Source organism: Vipera ursinii, assembly GCF_947247035.1.
Source record: "Vipera ursinii genome assembly, contig: SUPER_Z_unloc_3, whole genome shotgun sequence".
Lineage (NCBI taxonomy): Eukaryota > Metazoa > Chordata > Lepidosauria > Squamata > Viperidae > Vipera > Vipera ursinii.
Genome location: NW_028148447.1, coordinates 1490 through 20733, shown reverse-complemented (window position 1 = coordinate 20733; position 19244 = coordinate 1490). Strand labels below are relative to the sequence as shown.

Genomic DNA, 19244 nt, shown 5'->3' with positions numbered 1-19244 from the left:
CTAATCTTGCAAATTCTGTGGACCTAACTTTAGAATAAAATGGAATTAGCTCCTCGGGATGTCGTTTTACTCTCTCCGGTCTGCCTCGCAAGGCTCCCCCTATTCACCCCCATTGTATTTTTGTTTGTGTCTGTCTCTATGTGTGTGTGTGTCTGTGTGTGTGTGTCTTTTCTCTCCTCCAGTACTCCGGAGCCCCCGTGGCCTACATCCAACAGGTCCTGGTGAAAGCCACCGTTTCCCCGTGGCCGAAGACCTTCCTGGCCGTTGACGTCTTCCGCTCTCCGCTCGCCCGAGTCTTCCAGCTGGTGGAGGAAATCCGCAACCACGTTTTGCGAGACGGGTACGTCAGAAAACAAGGACCCCTTCTCGGTGCTTCCTCTCTTCACAAACACACACACACACACACACGCTCACAGTAGGGACACAAAAAAGGGCATTCGACGGAGAGGCAAATTTGCGACCACAAAGGCGCCCTGAATCTCTGTTGCTAAGCGAGACGTTTGCCGAGTGAGTTTGGCCCCTGTGTTTCGCGGCCTTCCCCTGCCAGCGGTGCGAAACGAACCCCTCTCGTCGTTAAGCGAATCACCTAGGTCATTGGGTGAATTGGGCGGAAGGCCGCCAAGGGGGAATTACATGACCTACATCCCTTCTCTGGGATGCTGCAACTGTCATAACGATGAGTCGGTTGCCCGGGGTCTGACTTTTGATCAGCTTAGCTTGGGGAAGCTGCGACGGTCATAAGGGTGAGGACTGGCCATAAGTGGCCTTTTCCGGGGCCACTAAATGAACGGTTGTAAATTAAGGACTTGCCGAACAAGTTTGGTTGCATCTTTCCAGCCTGGAGGAACTTTATTCGGCCGACAGGGTGTAAGATTTAGCATCCCGAGATGTGGGGGGTTTTCCAGGCATTGTGTTGTTGACCGCTATTGTGCTGTTGTTACCCAGCCACTTCTATACCAATGAAACTGTTTAATCCGCGGGACCCTTTTTTTCCCCCCACCTCAAGCACAAAGTCCAAAAGAGGTTTCCAGGTCGAAACAAACTTAATTGTATTCTTTCTGTGAATCAAAGCTGTCGATTTAGCCATCTCTTGCCAATTCCGTCAACTTTTGGCGTTGTGGGAATCAAAGGATCCTATTTTTCGTGTGCAATCTTGCTGCCGTTCGACATATGTAACACAATCCTTGCCTGTTTGATGTTGCGTCTTCTCCCGTCTCTCTTTCGGTGCCCAGTTCCCGGATTCAAAGTTTGGATGATATCTGCCTTCAAGTGACCGAACTCTTGCCCGGCTTGAAGAAACTTCGGGGGCTCCTCCCCGAACATGGCTGCCTCCTTCTCTCCCCGGCAAATTTTTGGCAGAACGACCAGGAGCGTTTCAGCGCGGACCCTGATATCATTAAAACCGTACACCAGCACGAGCCCAAGACCTTGCAGACGTCGGCTACACCGAAAGGTAAGGCAAGGCTGAACCCTGTGGGACTTGGCAACCACGTAGGCACCATTCCAGAATGGCTGAATATGCTGAGAGTTGAAGTCTAGCCTTGAGAAGACAAGGTGGAGTGACCAGTTCTTCTCAACCTCTGCAAGGCAGGTGGACCTCAAATCCCAGGATTCCCCCAGCCAGCCAAGCCGGTTGAAACCCACCCGGCTGAAAGTTACAGATGTTGAGAAACACTGGGAGAAACGGAGGGAGGTCGACAAACGTTCACCAGGATCTCCGAGTTGAGCAGTTTTTTCCAGGTCACCAAGCGGGTCCTTCAAGATAAACGGTTCTCAACGTCTGCAACTTGAAGATGGGTGGACTTCAACTCCCAGAATTCCCCCAACCAGCCAAGCCAGTTAAAAACTGCCCATCTTAAGCTTGTGGAGGTTGAGAAACACTGGGGGAGACGGAGGGATGTCAATGGGCGTTCACTAGGATCTCCGAGTTGAGCAGTTTTTCCAGGTCACCAAGCGCGTCCTTCAAGATGGATGGTTCTCAACCTCTCCAACTTGAAGATGGGTGGACTTCAACTCCCAGAATTCCCCCCCCAACTGGCCAAGTCAGTTGAAGTCCACCCATCCTAAGGTTGCTGAAGTTGAGAAACGCTGGGAGAGACGGAGGGATGTCAACGACCATTCATCAGCGTCGGAACAGTGTTGCCAGATCCCCAAGCTTGTCCTTCAAGATAGATGGTTGCATCACCCGCTTCACAGCTTGGTGTCCTTCCCACTCACCTCCTGTTCTCCTCCTGGTGTCTTCAGATCTCCTATTTGGCGTCCCGGGAAAGTACAGCGGGGTAAATCTCTACAACCGGAAGCGAGTGGTTGTCTACGCCATCACCTTGGGTCTCCGGCATTACGACGCCAGGTGAGTTGCCTTTCCGAGACTGGGACAAGCTGGAGAAACGTTTGACCAGGTGGGACCTTTCTTGTCGTCTTCTCCATCTGTCGTGTGGTGGGGTGTTCGATTCTTAAAATCCACATTTTGGAGAGCGGGTCCCTGATTGGACGAGCCTCAGCCACATCTAAGTCGGCTTTTACTCGAGCATCACAGGTTACGACCTCAAGTTACAACCGTGGTGACGGCGACTTTGGACACACTCACACAGCCCAGCGTTGGGATGCAAATACTTGAACAACTGGTTCTCTTATTGGATGTAGGCCTGCGCCTCCCAAGCCTAGAACGGACTTCCGGAAGTGGCATCCACGCACTTCCAGTGGGCTGTTCTAGGCCTGGGAGTACTTCTCCCAGCCTCCAAGGCCTAGAACGGACTTCCGGAAGTGGCATCCACGCACTTCCAGTGGGCCGTTCTAGGCCTGGGAGTACTTCTCCCAGCCTCCAAGGCCTAGAATGGGTTTCCGGAAGTGGCATGCGTGTACTTCCGGCAGGCTGTTCTAAGCCTGGAAGGCCTCCTTCAGGCCTCCAAGGCCTAGACTGAACTTCCGGAAGTGGCATCCATGCACTTCCAGTGGGCCGTTCTAGGCCTGGGAATCCTTCTCCCAGCCTCTGAGGCCTAGAATGGATTTTCAGAAGTGGCATGCGTGCACTTCCGGCAGGCCGTTCTAAGGCTGGCAGGCCTCCTTCAGGCCTCCAAGGCTTAGACTGAACTTCCGGAAGTGGCATCCATTCACTTCCAGTGGGCCGTTCTAGGCCTGGAAGGCCTCCTACATGGCCTCCAAGGCCTAGACTGGACTTCCAGAAGCAGTGTGCATTCAGCCGGTTTTCCGAACTTAGCCAAATTTAGCTACCAGTTCTACTGAACCGGTGCGAACCAGCTGAATCCCACCAATGCCCCCCCCCCAAATGCCTTGCTCCCTTCTCCAGGTTTCTCGCCAGTCTCCGCTCGCGGCTGACTCTGCTACATCCCAGTGCCAACAGCAGCCTCCAGAAAGACCAGATGATCCACGTCCATTTTAAGGAAGAAATCGGCGTGGCCGAACTCATCCCGCTGGTTACCACCTACGTCATCCTCTTCGCTTACATCTACTTCTCCACGCGTACGTTTCGAGTAACCTCAGTGGCTGTTTGGGTTCAGGACAGGCAAGGCTTTAAGAGGGGAGGACTTCAATTCCCAGAATCCCCCATCCGGCCTGCTTTAAGAGCGGAGGACTTCCAGTCCCAGAATCCCCCGGCCGGCCTGCTTTAAGTAGGGAGGACTTTCACTCCCAGAATCCCCCAGCTAGCATCCTTTAAGAGGGGAGGACTTCCACTCCCAGAATCCCCCAGCCGGCCTGCTTTAAGAGGGGAGGACTTCCACTCCCAGAATCCCCCATCTGGCATGCTTCAAAAGGGGAGGACTCCAACTCCCAGAATCCCCCCGCCGGCATGCTTTAACAGGGGAGGACTTCCACTCCCAAAATCCCCCAGCCGGCATGCTTTAAGAGGGGAGGATTTCCACTCCCAGAATCCCCCAGCCGGCATGCTTTAAGAGGGGAGGATTTCCACTCCCAGAATCCCCCAGCTGGCATACTTTCCAAGTGGGGAAGACTTTAATTCCCACCATCCAGTTCTGCCTCTCTCTCTCGCTCGGAGGCTGATGGCTAATGTTGCTCGTTTTCCTCAGGCAAGATCGACATGGTGAAGTCCAAGTGGGGTCTGGCTTTGGCGGCCGTCGTGACGGTGCTCAGCTCCTTGCTCATGTCCGTTGGGCTGTGCACGCTCTTCGGTCTCACGCCGACGCTCAACGGAGGGTAGGTGGCCGAACGGGAGTTCCGGGCTGAAATGCGGCGAGACGGATGCTACGAGCATTGTCCGGACGGAGAAATCGATTCTCAAGAGGGAATCCTGATGAGCATCTGTGTAACGCGGGAGTCCTTCTTCCCCGTCACATCCTCGCGGAAACAGAGTCCGATAAAACGCTCTCTGCAGCTGAAAGATTGTGGGCTCCTTGGTGGTCACGGAGCTGGGTGGTGCTCTTCCAGATGTTTCACGACCATACTAGGGAACGTCAGCGGTGCGTGAAAGGAGCTGGGTGTGTGGAGAGGAGGAGGAGGAGGAGAAGGAAGAAAAGGAGAGTAGGGTCCTTGGCGCTCTCTGAGCTTGGTGGCTTTCCTGGGTGCTCTCTAAGCTGGCTTGTTTTCTTGCGGCAGGGTTAGGGAGGCTTGCAGAGAAAAGGTGGACTGTGGACTCCTTGGTGCTCTCCTAGCTTGGTGGTTTTCACGCCGACGTTTCATGACCCAGCTAGGTGACGTCCTCGGTGCAAAGGAACACGTGCAGAGTTTTTTCTCTCTCTGTTTGCCGGGAGGAGGAGGAAGAGGAGGACTCTGGGGTCCTTGGTGCTCTCTTGAGCTTGTTGGTTTTCTTGTAGATGTGTTTCAGGACCCAACTAGGGGATGCCGTCAATGCTAGAAAGGAGTTGGGTGTGTGGAGAGGAGAAGGACTGTGGGGTCCTTGGTGCTCTCTGAGCTGGGTGGCTTTCCTGGGTGCTCTCTAAGCTGGCTTGTTTTCTTGCGGCAGGGTTAGGGAGGCTTGCAGAGAAAAGGTGGACTGTGGACTCCTTGGTGCTCTCCTAGCTTGGTGGTTTTCACGCCGACGTTTCATGACCCAGCTAGGTGACGTCCTCGGTGCAAAGGAACACGTGCAGAGTTTTTTCTCTCTCTGTTTGCCGGGAGGAGGAGGAAGAGGAGGACTGTGGGGTCCTTGGTGCTCTCTTGAGCTTGTTGGTTTTCTTGTAGATGTGTTTCAGGACCCAACTAGGGGATGCCGTCAATGCTAGAAAGGAGTTGGGTGTGTGGAGAGGAGAAGGACTGTGGGGTCCTTGGCGCTCTCTGAGCTGGGTGGCTTTCTTGCAGACGTTTCGTGACCGTACTGGGTAACACCATCAGTGCCAGAAGGGAGTTGGGTTTGTGGAAAGGAGGAGGAGGAACGTCAGCGCTCCATTTAACCGAGCTGCGCACACTGCTGGCGCGGATAGATGAGAGCTTGCCGGCCGCTCACGTGGAACCAACCCTTTTCCCTCCCCCTCCGCCGATCCACAAGGCCGGAAACTTTGGGAAATTCCGCTTTAGCTCTTGTGGATTGTGCGGACCACCGTAGAACGAACTCCTGGCAGACATTCGCGGGCAGCGAGACATCGTCGTTTCGTTTCCCAACATCCTGGCCGAATGTAAACGTCTGGAAATGGCCACTCCCGACTTTATTTGTCTTTTTTGCAAAATCACCGTGAGAAAAAAAACCTGACAATTATTTTGTCCGACAACGGCGAGTCCTTCCTTTCTTCCTCCCAGCTTGCTCCGGGCCGGTTTTTTTTCCAGGTTTGGTTTAGCTTCGGTATCCCTTTTCCTTTCTAGGGAGATTTTCCCATACTTGGTGGTGGTGATCGGCATCGAGAATGTGCTGGTTCTCACCAAATCTGTGGTGTCCACGCCAGTCGACCTGGAAGTGAAGCTGCGTATCGCGCAAGGTACCTAAAATTTGAGTTGGGGTTTTTTTCCCTTGAAGAGGTTTCGCTCCTCACCCGAGAAGCTTCTTCGTGTTCTGACTAACAGTTCAGTTCTCCACCCAGAACTGGAGAAGTTTCTTAGATGAGAAGGGAAACCCCTTTGACAGTTGCCTCTTGAAAACACACCTTTGGGATGTTGTCCCGGAAAAAGCTGGTAAGAGCTTGGCTGAGAATAGGCTGGGTTTGCCGAGCATCATTGCCGGAATTCGTTCTGAGATTCCCCAAGCAAGGGGTGATCACCGGTCCTAACCCCGCTACTGTTTCAGGGTGATTGTTGGCCTTAGCCTCAGCACCGTTTCGGGTGGATCGCCAGTCGTAAACCCGTCACTGTTTCGGGGTGATCGCCGGCCGTAATCTCAACACTCTTTCGGGGTGACCACCGGCCTTAACCTTGCTACCGTTTCAGGGTGATCGTCAGCTGTAACCTCACCACTGTTTTGGGGTGATCGCCTGCCTTAACCTCCCCACTGTTGCGAGTTGATTGCCAGCCTTATCCTTGACGCTCTTTGATCACCGGCCTTAACCTCAACACCTGTTCAAACTGATCACTGGCCTTAACCTCGCCACAGTTTAACGGTTATCACCGGCCTTAGCCTTGCCACTGTTTCGGGGTGATTACCGGCCTTAACCTCCCCACTGTTGCAGCGTGATCGCCGGCCTTAACCTTGCCACTGTTTTCAGGGTGATTGCTGGCCTTAACCTCACCACTGTTTCATGGTGATTGCCGGCCTTAACCTTGCGACTGTTTTCGGGTGATTGTTGGCCTTAACTTCGTCACTACTTTGGAGTGATCACCGGCCTTAATCTCGCCACTGTTTCGGGGTGATTGCCTGCCTTAACCTCCCCACTGTTGCAGCGTGATCGCCGGCCTTAACCTCATCACCTTTTTGGAGTGATCACCGGCCTTAACCTCGCCACTCTTTCAGGGTGATCACCGGCCTTAACCTCGCCACTTCTTCGGAGTGATCACCGGCCTTAATCTCGCCACTGCTTTGGAGTGATCACTGGCCTTAATCTCGCCACTGTTGCGAGGTGATCGCCAGCCTTAACCTCATCACCTTTTCGGAGTGATCACCGGCCTTCACCTTGCCACTCTTTCGGGGTGATCACCGGCCTTAACCTCACCACTGCTTTGGAGTGATCACTGGCCTTAACCTCGCCACTGCTTTGGAGTGATCACCGGCCTTAACCTCGCCACTGTTTCGGAGTGATCACTGGCCTTAATCTCGCCACTCTCTTTCCAGGTTTGAGTAACGAGAGTTGGTCCATCATGAAGAACATGGGCACCGAGTTGGGGATCATCCTGATTGGCTATTTCACCTTCGTCCCGGCCATCCAGGTAATGGGAGGGGCTGGGAGAAACTTCTGAGGTATGGGTAATCCTCGGCTTAAGACCATTCGTTTAGTGACTGAAGTTCCGACGGAGCTTTGCTCTTCGCTCTCCCTCTTTATCTCTCTCCCTCTCTGCCTTGTTCTCTCTCTCATTCTGATTCTCTTTCATTCTTTCTTCTTTCTCTTTTCTTTCACTCCCCCTCTTTCTCTGCATCACTCTTCCTCTTTCTCTTTCATTCTCTTTCCCTCGGTCTTCCTCATTCTGATTCTCTTTCCTTTTGTCTCTCTCCCTTTTCTTCCTCTCTCCCTCTTTCTTTCATCATTGCTCCCTCTTTCTCGCTCTCTTGTTCTCTCTCATTCTGATTCTATTTCTCTTTCATTCTGTTTCTCTTTCGCTCGCCCTCTCTCCCTCTTTCACTCTCTCCCTCTTTCTCTCCCTCTTTCATTCTCCCTCACTCTCTCTCTCATTCTGATTCTTTCTCTTTCGTTCTGTCTCTCCCCCTCCTTTCTCTCCCTCTTTCGCTCTTGTTTCTCCACCTCTCTCTCATTCTCTCTCGTTCTCTCTCATTCTGATTCCCTTTCTCTTTCATTCTGTCTCCCTTCTGTCCCTTTCTCTGTCTTTCTCTCTCCCTTTCTCTCTTTCTCTTTGATTCTCCCTTGTTCTCATTCTGATTCTGTTTCTCTCTCTTTCCCTTCTCTTCCTCTCTCTCTTTTCTCTGCCTGTCACTTGTCCTCTCTCATTCTGATTCCCTTTCTCTTTCATTCTGTCTCTTCCTTCTCTCCCTCTTTCTCTCTCTCTCCCTTTCTCCCCTTTCATTCTCCCTTTTTCTCATTCTGATTCTTTTTCATCCTCTTTCTCTCTCTCTCTCCTTACTCTTCCTCTCTCCCTCTTCCTCTTTCTCTTTCCCCCCCAAGACAAGTCTTCTTGTTCTCTCTCCAACTTCTCTCCTCTCTCCTCCTTTCCAGGAATTCTGCCTTTTTGCCGTGGTGGGCCTGGTCTCCGACTTTTTCCTCCAGATGTTCTTCTTCACCACCGTCCTGTCGATTGACATCCGTCGGATGGAGGTAAAAACGGGAGGCGGGCAGCCGACTTCCGAAGATCCGTCTGTTTGGGAGAGAATCTAGCGAGGGATCAATATGGTGATCGGGCCTCGTATTGGGACTTGGTAGGGTGATCTCCTTAAAACGGATCTCGGCGTCCTAACGGACAGTTCCTTCAACGTGAGCCAATCACAAAAGCCAACAGAATCCTGGGGCTGCTTTAACAGAGGGACGGACTCTCACAACCCCGTTCCTATCCCTTTGCAACGCCTTGGTGAAGCCCTTGGAATGCCGCATCCAGATTTATTATTAAAAATATTCTAACGTTCTCTTAAGAAAATACAGGCCCAAAAAATTGACGTATTATAGAAAAGATGTTGAGACTCTGGAAAGAGCGCAGAGAAGAGCAACAAAGATGATTAGGGGGCTGGAGGCAAGAAGGAAGAGACCGGAAAACCGTTTGTCTGAAATGGTACAATAGGGTTTCCTGCCTGAGCAGGGGGCTGGACTAGATGAGCTCCAGCGTCCCTTCCAACTCTTGTATTCTGCTATTCTGTAAAGGTCTCCTGTTTGAGCAGTGGGCTGGACTAGATGACCTCCAGGGCTCCTTCCAACTCTGTTATTCCATGATTCTTTAAACTTCTCCTGCCTGAGCAGGGGGCCGGACTAGATGATCTCCAACTCTGTTCCATGATTCTGTCAGTTCTGTTTGAGCAGGGGGCCGGACTAGATGACCTCCGAGGTCCCTTCCAACTCTGTCCCATGATTCTGTCAGGTCTCCTGTTTGAGTAGGGGGCCGGACTAGATGACCTCTGAGGTCCCTTCCAACTCTTATTCCATGATTCAGGGTGTCCTACTCGAGCAGGGGGCTGGACTAGATGACCTCCGAGGTCTCTTCCAACTCTGTTCCGTGATTCTGTCAGGGTCTCCTGTTTGAGCAGGGGGCTGGACTAGATGACCTCCAAGGTCCCTTCCAACTCTGTTCCATGATTCTGTCAGGGTGTCCTACTCGAGCAGGGGGCTGGACTAGATGACCTCCCAGGTCCCTTCTGGCTCAGCTCTTCCGGATTTCTGACCCGCCGGTTGTTTTTTTGCTCCCTCCTCAGCTGGCCGATCTCAACAAACGGCCCCCTGCCGAAGCCTGCCTTCCGCCCCCCAAGCTAGGCGCCCGCAGCCCACGCTACGAGCGCCAGCCGGCCATGCGCCCGGCTACCATGCATACCATCAACCTTCAGACCTCGTCGCTGCGTAACCTCCGTCTGCCCAAGCGTCTCAGGGTGGTTTACTTCTTCGCCCGGACTCGGCTGGCCCAGAGGATCATCATGGTAAGGGGGGTCTCCCGTAGGCAGAGGGGGGGGGAAAGGAGGAAGGGATTCCAGGCCCCATAAGGCACAGCTGCCCAGCCTCGCTGGCTCGGCATCCGGGAAGCGGGGAGGAGGGAGTGGCGAAGGGACGAAGGGACGGCTTTTTAGCAGAAGCCAACATACGCTCGGGCCGATGAGCGCCCGTTGCTCGCGGGCTGGTGCCCCGAACGGGTGGCCCGGTTGTTAATTAGGCCGCAGAGCAGGAGGCGGTTGTGGCTTGCGGGCTTCGGAGCCCTGCCACGGAGCCCATCCGTGCCTTCGCCTCCCGAGCCCTCCCGCCTATTTACAGCCAGATTTCCTGCTCGGCTGGCCCTCCCCACAGCCGTTGTCCCTGGCCGACGGGCCTCTTCTCCCCCAGCGGTGGGATACAAATTCCCGAACAACCGCTTCTCTTTTGGATGCAGAGCTGGGAAGTGGCATCCACGCACTTCCGACGGTCCGTTCTAGGCCTGGGAGTCTTGTTCCTTCTAGCCTCCGAGGCCTAGAACGGAGTTCCAGAAGTGGTGTCCACGCACTTCCGGCGGGCCGCTGTAGCTCTGGGAGTCTCCTCCAGGCCTCCGAGGCCTAGAACGGACTTCTGGAAGTGGCATCCACACAGTTCCGACGGGCCGTTTTAGGCTGGGGGAGCCTCCACCAGGCGTCCGAGGCCTAGAACGGACTTCCGGAAGTGGCATCCACGCACTTCCGGTGGGCCACTCTAGCCCTGGGAGTCTCTTCCAGGCTCTGAGGCCTAGAACGGACTTCCGGAAGTGGCATCCACGCACTTCCGGCGGCCCGTTTTAGGCCGGGGGAGCCTCCACCAGGCCTCCGAGGCCTAGAACGGACTTCTGAAAGTGTCATCCACGCACTTCCGGCGGGCCACTCTAGCCCTGGGAGTCTCTTCCAGGCTCTGAGGCCTAGAACGGACTTCCAGAAGTGGCATCCACGCAGTTCTGGCGGGCCGTTTTTGTCCTGGGGGGAGCCTCCACCAGGACCCTGAGGCCTAGAACGGACGTCCGGAAGTGAACACCCACGCACTTCTGGCAGGCCATTCTAGGCCTCTTCCCAGGCCTAGACTGGACTTCTGGAAGCAGCGTCCATTCAGGTGGTTCTCTGAACTCAGACAAATTTAGCTATCGGTTCTGCCGAACCGGTGCGAACCCGCTGAATCCCACCACTTACACACACAGACACAGACACACACACACACACACACACACACCGATTTGCCTTTGTCCCAGGCCTTCGGCTGCACAGCTGGGTGGGGAGGGGCCACTGGAGGAGGAGGAAAGCTCACTATCAATGGGCAAAGGGGGCGTGGCCAAACATCGTAGACCCTATTGGACTCTTCAGAAATGAGGGGAGATGGGCAGTTCCGAAGGGCTGGGGAAGTAGGGTACAGTTAGTCCTCGACTTTACGACGGGTTGCTTAGTGACCGGTTGAAGTTAGGATGGACATCCCTGGGGGTTAGAGATACGCTGGGGGATTCTGGGAGTTGGAAGTCCAACCCTCGTAAAGCATGCCGGCTGGGGGATTCTGGGAGTTGGAAGTCCAACCCTTGTAAAGCATGCCGGCTGGGGGATTCTGGGTGTTGAAGTCCTCCCTTCTTAAAGCATGCCGGTTGGGGGATTCTGGGAGTTGAAGTACTCCTTTCTTAAAGCATGCCGGATGGGGGATTCTGGGAGTTGGAAGTCCTCCCTTCTTAAAGCATGCCGGCTGGGGGATTCTGGGAGTGGAAGTCCATCCCTCTTAAAGCATGCCGGCTGGGGGATTCTGGGAGTGGAAGTCCACCCCTCTTAAAGCATGCCGGCTGGGGGATTCTGGGAGTTGGAAGTCCACCCCTCGTAAAGTATGGCTGGCTAAGGAATCCTGGGAGTTGGAAGTCCTTAAGGGACTGCTCTAAACATGTCTTCCCCACAGACTGGGACGGTGGTCTGGATCGGCATCCTGGTTTACACCGACCCAGCGGGCTTCCGCCTCTACCTGGCTTCTCAGGTCACGGAGCAGAGCCCGCTGGGCGACGCCGGGCTGCCCGTGCTGCCGGCCCCTGGTGAGGTCCTTCCAACGGGGGATGCCAAGTTATCCCTCTCGGTCTTCTCGGCGGACCCCGTGCAGCCCCCTCCGGCGCCGCTGTTGGAGAACCAGACGTCGGAGTCGTCACGGCGGCAGGCGGCGGGGCGCCGCGCCGAGGAGCCGCTGAACGCCCGGAGTCGGGGTCACCCGGAGGTGGGCTCCACGGCGGAAGTGACTTGGGGGGCCCAGGACGAAGAGCTGTGGAGGAAGTTGTCCTTTCGACACTGGCCCTCCTTGTTCAGCTACTACAACGTCACCCTGGCGAAACGGTGGGTCCTCGGGGCTCTCGGCGCTTGGCGGTTGGCGCGCCGACGTTTCCCGACCCGACTCGGGAACGTCGTCAGGGCGAGAAGGCAGGAGGAGTAAGGAGGAAAAGGAGGAGGAAGGACTGGGGGGGCGGGGGGGGGTTGGGGTCCTCGCTGCTCTCTGAGCTGGGTGGTTTCCTTGCGGACGTCTCATGAACCAACTAGGGAACGTCATCAGCGCTCGAAGGGAGGAGGAGGAGGAAGAGGAAGAAAAGGACTGTGAGGTTCTCGGTGCTCTCTGAGCTGGGTGGTTTTCCTCCATCCTTCCCCCACCTTCCTTCTTTCCTTTCCCTCCCTCCTTTCCTTTCTTCCATCCATCCTTTCCCATCCATCTCTTTCCTCTCTCCTCCCTTTCCTTCCTATTTCCTTCCTTCCTGCCCATTTCCTCCCTTCCCTCCATGCTTCCCCATCCATCTCCTCCCTCCACGTTTCTCCTCTTTCCTTCCTTCCATCCATCCATCCGTCCATCCTTCCCCCTTCAATTTCCTTCCTTCCTCCCTCCCTCTCCTTTCCTTCCTATTTCCTTTCCCCCTACCCATCTCCTTCCACCGTCCTTCCTTCCGCCGTCCACCTCCTTCCTCCCTCTCTCCCTCTTTTCCTTCCTGTTTCCTTCCTTCTTCCCCATTTCCTTCCTTCCACCATCCTTCCTTCCGCCGTCCATCTCCTTCCTCTCTCCCTCCTTTCCTTCCTGTTTCCTTCCTTCCCCATTTCCTTCCTTCCGCCATCCATCTCCTTCCTCTCTCCCTCCTTTCCTTCCTTTTTCCTTCCTTCCTTCCCCATTTCCTTTGTTCCACCATCCTTCCGCCGTCTATCTCCTTCCTTCCTCTCTCCCTCTTTTCCTTCCTGTTTCCTTCCTTCCACCATCCTTTTTTCTTCCATCCACCTCCTTCCTTCCTCTCTCCCTCCTTTCCTTCCTGTTTCCTTCCTCCCCATTTCCTTCCTTCCGCCATCCATCTCCTTCCTCTCTCCCTCCTTTCCTTCCTTTTTCCTTCCTTCCTTCCCCATTTCCTTTGTTCCACCATCCTTCCGCCGTCTATCTCCTTCCTTCCTCTCTCCCTCTTTTCCTTCCTGTTTCCTTCCTTCCACCATCCTTTTTTCTTCCATCCACCTCCTTCCTTCCTCTCTCCCTCCTTTCCTTCCTGTTTCCTTCCTTCTTCCCCATTTCCTTCCTTCCACCATCCTTCCTTCCGTCATCCATCTCCTTCCTTCCTCCCTCTCTCCCTCCTTTCCTTCCTGTTCCTTCCTTCCCCATTTCCTTCCTTCCACCATCCTTCCTTCCGCCCTCCATCTCCTTCCTCCCTCTCTCCCTCCTTTCCTTCCTGTTTCCTTCTTCCCCATTTCCTTCCTTCCACCATCCTTTTTTCTTCCGTTCACCTCCTTCCTCCCTCTCTCCCTCCTTTCCTTCCTGTTTCCTTCCTTCTTCCCCATTTCCTTCCTTCCACCATCCTTCCTTCCGCCGTCCATTTCCTTCCTTCCTCCCTCTCTCCCTCCTTTCCTTCCTGTTTCCTTCCTTCTTCCCCATTTCCTTCCTTCCACCATCCTTCCTTCCGCCGTCCATCTCCTTCCTTCCTCCCTCTCTCCCTTCTTTCCTTCCTGTTCCTTCCTTCCACCATCCTTCCTTCCGCTGTCCATCTCCTTCCTCCCTCCCTCCTTCCTGTTTCCTTCCTTCCTTCCCCATTTCCTTCCTTCCACCATCCTTCCTTCCGCCGTCCATCTCCTTCCTCCCTCTCTCCCTCCTTTCCTTCCTTCCCCATTTCCTTCCTTCCCCCATCCTTCCTCTGCCGTCTATCTCCTTCCACCCTCCCTCCTTTCCTTCTTATTTCCTTACTTCCTCCCCATTTCCTTCCTTCCCCCATCCGTCTCCTTTTCTGTAGCTCCCAGAATTCCCTTGTGGGGGGCTGTCTCCTCCTCCTCCTATCAGCTCTTCCTCCTTCTCCAGGTACATCAGCATCCTTCCGGTGATCCCCGTTACCCTCTACCTGGACCCGCAAGAGGCTTTGGATGCGCGGCACCCCCACGAAGCCAACCGGTACCCGTCCTCGTCCTCCTTGGGCATCATAAGAGCGGAGCAGGCCGACCAGCTGGCCGAAGAGAAGCCCAAAGGGCACACCCCCCGCGACGTCACCTTGTATAAGTAAGCGTGATGTGCGCTGCAACTGTCCGCGTCCCGGTCAGTTTCCCTGTCGGGTCGGGAGGACAGGCGGCGGTGAGAAGGCATCACCGCAGGCTACTTCTACTGACTGCCGGTTACCGTCCTTCCGAAGTCGGTAAACACGAGGACCGAGGTGGTTGGGGGCACACGCGCCGAGCCTTTAAAGCACTGTGAAGCCGTGGAGACGTCTTAAGGGTTATGGCTTAAGGGCACGGCGTCCTGAGCTTCCACCCAACGTGGACTACGGGATCTCCAGGCCTCCGAGGCCTAGAACGGAATTCCGGAAGTGGCATCCATGCACTTCCGGCAGGCTGTTCTAGGCCTGGGAGCCTCCTCCAGGCCTCTGAGGCCTAGAACGGAGTTCCGGAAGTGGCATCCACGCACTTCCGGCAGGCTGTTCTAGGCCTGGAAGGCTCCTCCAGGCCTCCGAGGCCTAGAACGGCGTTCCGGAAGTGGCATCCATGCACTTCTGGCAGGCTGTTCTAGGTCTGGGAGGCGTCCTCTGGAAGTGGCACCCATGCACTTCCGGCGGGCTGTTCTAGGCCTGGGAGCCTCCTTCACGCCTCCGAGGCCTAGAACGGAGTTCCGGAAGTGGCATCCATGTACTTCCGGCAGACTGTTCTAGGCCTGGGATCCTCCTCCAGGCCTCTGAGGCCTAGAACAGAGTTCTGCAAGTGGCATCCATGCACTTCCGGCGGGCCGTTCTAGGCCTCGGAGGCCGCCTCCGGAAGGGGCACCCACACAGTTCCGGCGGGCTGCTCTAGGCCTGGGAGCCTCCTCCAGGCCTTTGAGGCCTAGAACGGAGCTCCGGAAGTGGCATCCATGCACTTCCGTCGGGCCGTTGTAGGCCTGGGAGCCTCCTTCACGCCTCCAAGGCCTAGAACGGAGTTCCGGAAGTGGCATCCATGCACTTCCGGCAGGCCGTTTTCTAGGCCTGGGAGCCTCCTCCAGGCCTCTGAGGCCTAGAACGGAGTTCCAGAAGTGGCATTCATGCACTTCTGGCAGGCTATTTTCTAGGCCTGGGAGCCTCCTCCAGGCTCTGAGGCTAGAACGGAGCTCCGGAAGTGGCATCCACGCACTTCCGGTGGGCCGTTCTAGGCCTGGGAGGCCTCCTCCAGTCCTCCAAGGCCTAGACTGGACTTCCGGAAGCAGTGTCCATTTATCCGGTTCTCTGAACTCGGCAAAATTAGGTACCGGTTCTACTGAACTGGTGCAATCCCACCATTGGTTGTGCCCCATTGGGTGGACCTCCTGGCCACTGCTGCTAAGCGAATCCCTGCCATGCTTCAACTGAGTCACCTGGTCATTAAGCGAATCCGGCTCCCCACTGGTCAGAAGGGTCGCAAAAGGGGATTGGGTGACACAGACACCCCCCCCCACCACCCCCGAAGACACCGCAGCTGTCGTAAGTACGAGCCGGTTGCCGAGGATCCGAAGTTTGATCCCCTGACCGTAAGGGATGTTGCAACAGCCGTCTTAAGTGTGGAAAAACGGTCGTAAGTTGCATTTTTCAGTGCCATTACTACTTCGGTCACTAAACGAATGTTCTAAGTCGAGGGCGACCTCTCGCTGGGCCACCTTCTCCTAACCTGAAGTGGACGAGTAGGCTTCAGGTCTGTTTCCTGCCTAAGCAGGGGGTTAGACTAGAAGACCTCTAGGGACCCTTCTAACTCCTATTCTACTCTGTTCTATTCTATTCTATTCTGTTCTATTCTAATTCTTGTTATTCTACTCTATTCCATTATTCTATTCTATTCTGTTCTATTCCACTCTACTCTATTATTCTGTTCTATTCGATTGTTATTCTACTCTATTCCGTTCCATTCCATTCCATTCTATTCTATTCTATTTTATTCTACTCTGCTCTGCTCTATTCTATTCTATTCTATTCTATTCTATTCTATTCTATTCTATTCTATTCTATTCTATTCTATTCTATTCTATTCTGCTCTGCTCTGCTCTGTTCTGTTCTGTTCTATTCTATGCTATTCTATTCTATTCTATTTTACTCTACTCTACTCTACTCTACTCTACTCTATTCTGTTCTGTGGTCTATTCTATTATTATTATTATTCTACTCTATTCTATTATTCTATTCTGTTCTATTCTACTCTACTCTATGCTCCAGACGTGTCAAACTCGCAACGTCACATGACGTCACGCAACGTATCGGAGCTTTTTTGCCAGTGCCGGCAATGGGGTGGGCGTGGCTTCCCGATGACGCATCCGGCCCGCTATACTCTATTATTCTGTTCTATTCTATTATTATTATTCTATTCTATTCTATTCTATTCTATTCTATTCTATTCTATTCTATTCTATTCTATTCTATTCTATTCTATTCTATTCTATTCTATTCTATTCTATTCCATTCCATTCCATTCCATTCCATTCCATTCCATTCTATTTTGTTCTATGGTCTATTCTATTATTATTATTATTATTCTACTCTATTCTATTATTCTATTCTGTTCTATTCTACTCTACTCTACTCTACTCTCTATTATTCTATTCTATTCTATTCTATTTTGTTCTGTGGTCTATTCTGTTCTATTATTATTATTATTCTACTCTACTCTACTATTCTCTTTTATTCTACTCTACTTACTCTATACTCTATTATTCTGTTCTATTCTATTATTATTATTCTATTCTATTCTATTCTATTCTATTCTATTCTATTCTATTCTATTCTATTCTATTCTATTCTATTCTATTCTATTCTATTCTATTCTATTCTATTCTATTCTATTCTATTCTATTCTATTCTATTCTATTCTATTCCATTCCATTCCATTCCATTCCATTCCATTCCATTCCATTCTGTGGTCTATTCTATTCCATTATTATTGTTATTCTACTCTATTCTATTATTCTATTCTGTTCTATTCTACTGTATACTCTATTACTCTGTTCTATTATTATTCTATTCTATTCTGTTCTACTCTAATATACTCTAATCTACTCTAAAGGTAAAAGGTAAAGGTTCCCCCGCGCATGCGTGCTAGTCGTTTCCGACTCTAGGGGCCGGTGCTCATCTCCGTTTCAAAGCTGAAGAGCCAGCGCTTGTCCGAGGACGTCTCCGTGGTCATGTGGCCGGCATGACTAGATGCCAAAGGCGCACGGAACGCCGTTACCTTCCCACCGTAGTGGTCCCTATTTTTCTACTTGCATTTTTACGTGCTTTCGAACTGCTAGGTTGGCAGTAGCTGGGACGAGTAACAGGCGCTCACTCTGTTACGCGGCACTCGGGATTCAACCCGCCAAACTGCCGACCTTCTGATTGACAAGCTCAGCATCCTAACCCACTGAGCCACCGCGTCCCTTGTAATCTACTCTACGCTAATATTCTGTTCTATTCTATTATTATTATTCTGTTCTGTTCTGTTCTATTCTGTTCTTATTCTTTTCTATTCTATTTTATTATTATTCTCTATTCCATTATTTTGTTGTGTTCTGTTCTGTTCTGTTCTGTTCTACTCTACTCTACTCTACTCTACTCTACTCTACTCTACATGTCTTCTCCTTGTCTCTTCCAGAGTGGCTGCCCTTGGCCTGGCGTCCGGCATTCTTTTGGTCCTCCTCCTCTTTTGTCTCTACAAAGTCTTGTGCCCCAAGAATTATGGCCAGAACGGACTCTCCCACAGTCGGCGGCGGCGAGGAGACCTCCCCTGCGACGACTACGGATACTCGCCTCCCGAGACGGAGATCATTCCCCTGGTCCTCCGAGGCCACCTCATGGTAAGGGTTGCGTTGAAGGTCTACAAAGTTTCTCAGTCATCCAGGTCCCGGTTGTCCCAACGGTTGCTTTTTTTCCCCCAAGAATCAACTTTTTTTTTCTTGAAGAGGTTTCGCTCCTCATCTTGAGAAGCTTCTTCTGGTTCTGGCTAACAGTTCCGTTTCTTCAGTCAGAACCGGGAGAAGTTTCTTGGACGAGAAGGGAAACAAGAGTTGCCTCTTGAAGAAAGCACCTTCAGGACGTCTCCGGAAGGTTCTTCAGCGAGTCTTTCTCAAGCTTGAAGATTGGTAGACAGGCCTGGGGAGGGGAACGGAGGGACGGAGAGCGAAAAGGACCGTGGGAGACGACTTCGGGAGAGCGAGGCTAAAAATGCCATCGTGGCCGTCCTTAGCTCCAGCTCCTTCCCGGGGAACGGGACATCGTGCAGGCCACGGCGATGCCACCGGTGAATACTTTCAACCCGGAAGCACCTTGGTGCTTCTGGCCCGAGTGCAACGAAAAGTCTTGCTGACTTAGACAGCCAGCGTTCGAGAGCCTGCTTCAGGGCACGGTTGAGTTCCCGTCCTTAGCTCCAGCTCCTTCCTGGGGAACAGGACATCGCGCAGGCCACGGCGATGCCACCGGTCAATACTTTCAACCTGGCAGCGCCTCGGTGCTTCTGACTGCAGTGCAACGAAACGTCTTGCTGACTTAGACAGCCCGCGTTCGAGAGCCTGCTCCAGGCTGCGGTTAAGTTCCCGTCCTTAGCTCCAGTTCCTTCCCAGGGAACGGGGCATCCCGCAGGCCACGACGATGCCACCTACGAAGACTTTCAACCAGAAGCGCCTCGGTGCTTCTGACTGCAGTGCAACGAAACGTCTTGTTGACTTCGCCTGCCTTCGAGTCCCTGTTGCAGGGTGCGGTTGAGTTCCTTTCCTTCGCTCCATTCGTTTCCGGGGGATGGTGCATTGCACAGGAAACGGGATGTCACCAATTTAATACTTTCAACCCGGTGCATCTGACCCGAGTGCAACGAAACGTCTTGCCCACGTTCGAGACCCTGCTGCCGGGGACGGTTGAGTTCCCGTCCAGCCTCTCGCTGACCTCTTGACCTCTTTTTGCAGACATCGAATGCCTGGCGAGCGACGGGATGCTACTAGTCAGTTGCTGCCTGGTGGGCCAGATCCGGGTGTGGGAGATGCGCAGACGGGCGACTGCCTGACGGTCATTCCTAAGCAAGGTGAGTCCCCCTATTGGGGCCGCCTAATCTCGGGGGTGGTTCCCATCCGGGTTGTCCCCTGGACTTCAGCCCCGCCGACGTCCTTTCGGTTCGGAAACGTCGGCATCACACCGTC

At 53.3% G+C, this 19244-nt stretch overlaps 1 protein-coding gene across 2 annotated transcripts in view; it reads left to right on the top strand.

The window, feature by feature from the left end:
• The window catches only part of SCAP (SREBF chaperone), a 38958-nt gene extending 20029 nt beyond the window's left edge, over positions 1–18929 (top strand). For both annotated transcript variants that reach the window (XM_083380074.1, XM_083380073.1), the window contains 12 exons: positions 183–340; positions 1233–1453; positions 2245–2350; positions 3308–3480; positions 4047–4173; positions 5773–5885; positions 7169–7263; positions 8223–8321; positions 9404–9622; positions 11562–11983; positions 13959–14153; positions 17711–18929. In XM_083380074.1, coding sequence (XP_083236200.1) covers positions 183–340; positions 1233–1453; positions 2245–2350; positions 3308–3480; positions 4047–4173; positions 5773–5885; positions 7169–7263; positions 8223–8321; positions 9404–9622; positions 11562–11983; positions 13959–14153; positions 17711–18038 — 2256 coding nt within the window. In that variant the 3' untranslated portion in view covers positions 18039–18929. The remainder of the gene's footprint in view (positions 1–182; positions 341–1232; positions 1454–2244; positions 2351–3307; positions 3481–4046; positions 4174–5772; positions 5886–7168; positions 7264–8222; positions 8322–9403; positions 9623–11561; positions 11984–13958; positions 14154–17710) is intronic.
• The last annotated feature ends 315 nt before the right edge of the window (positions 18930–19244 follow it).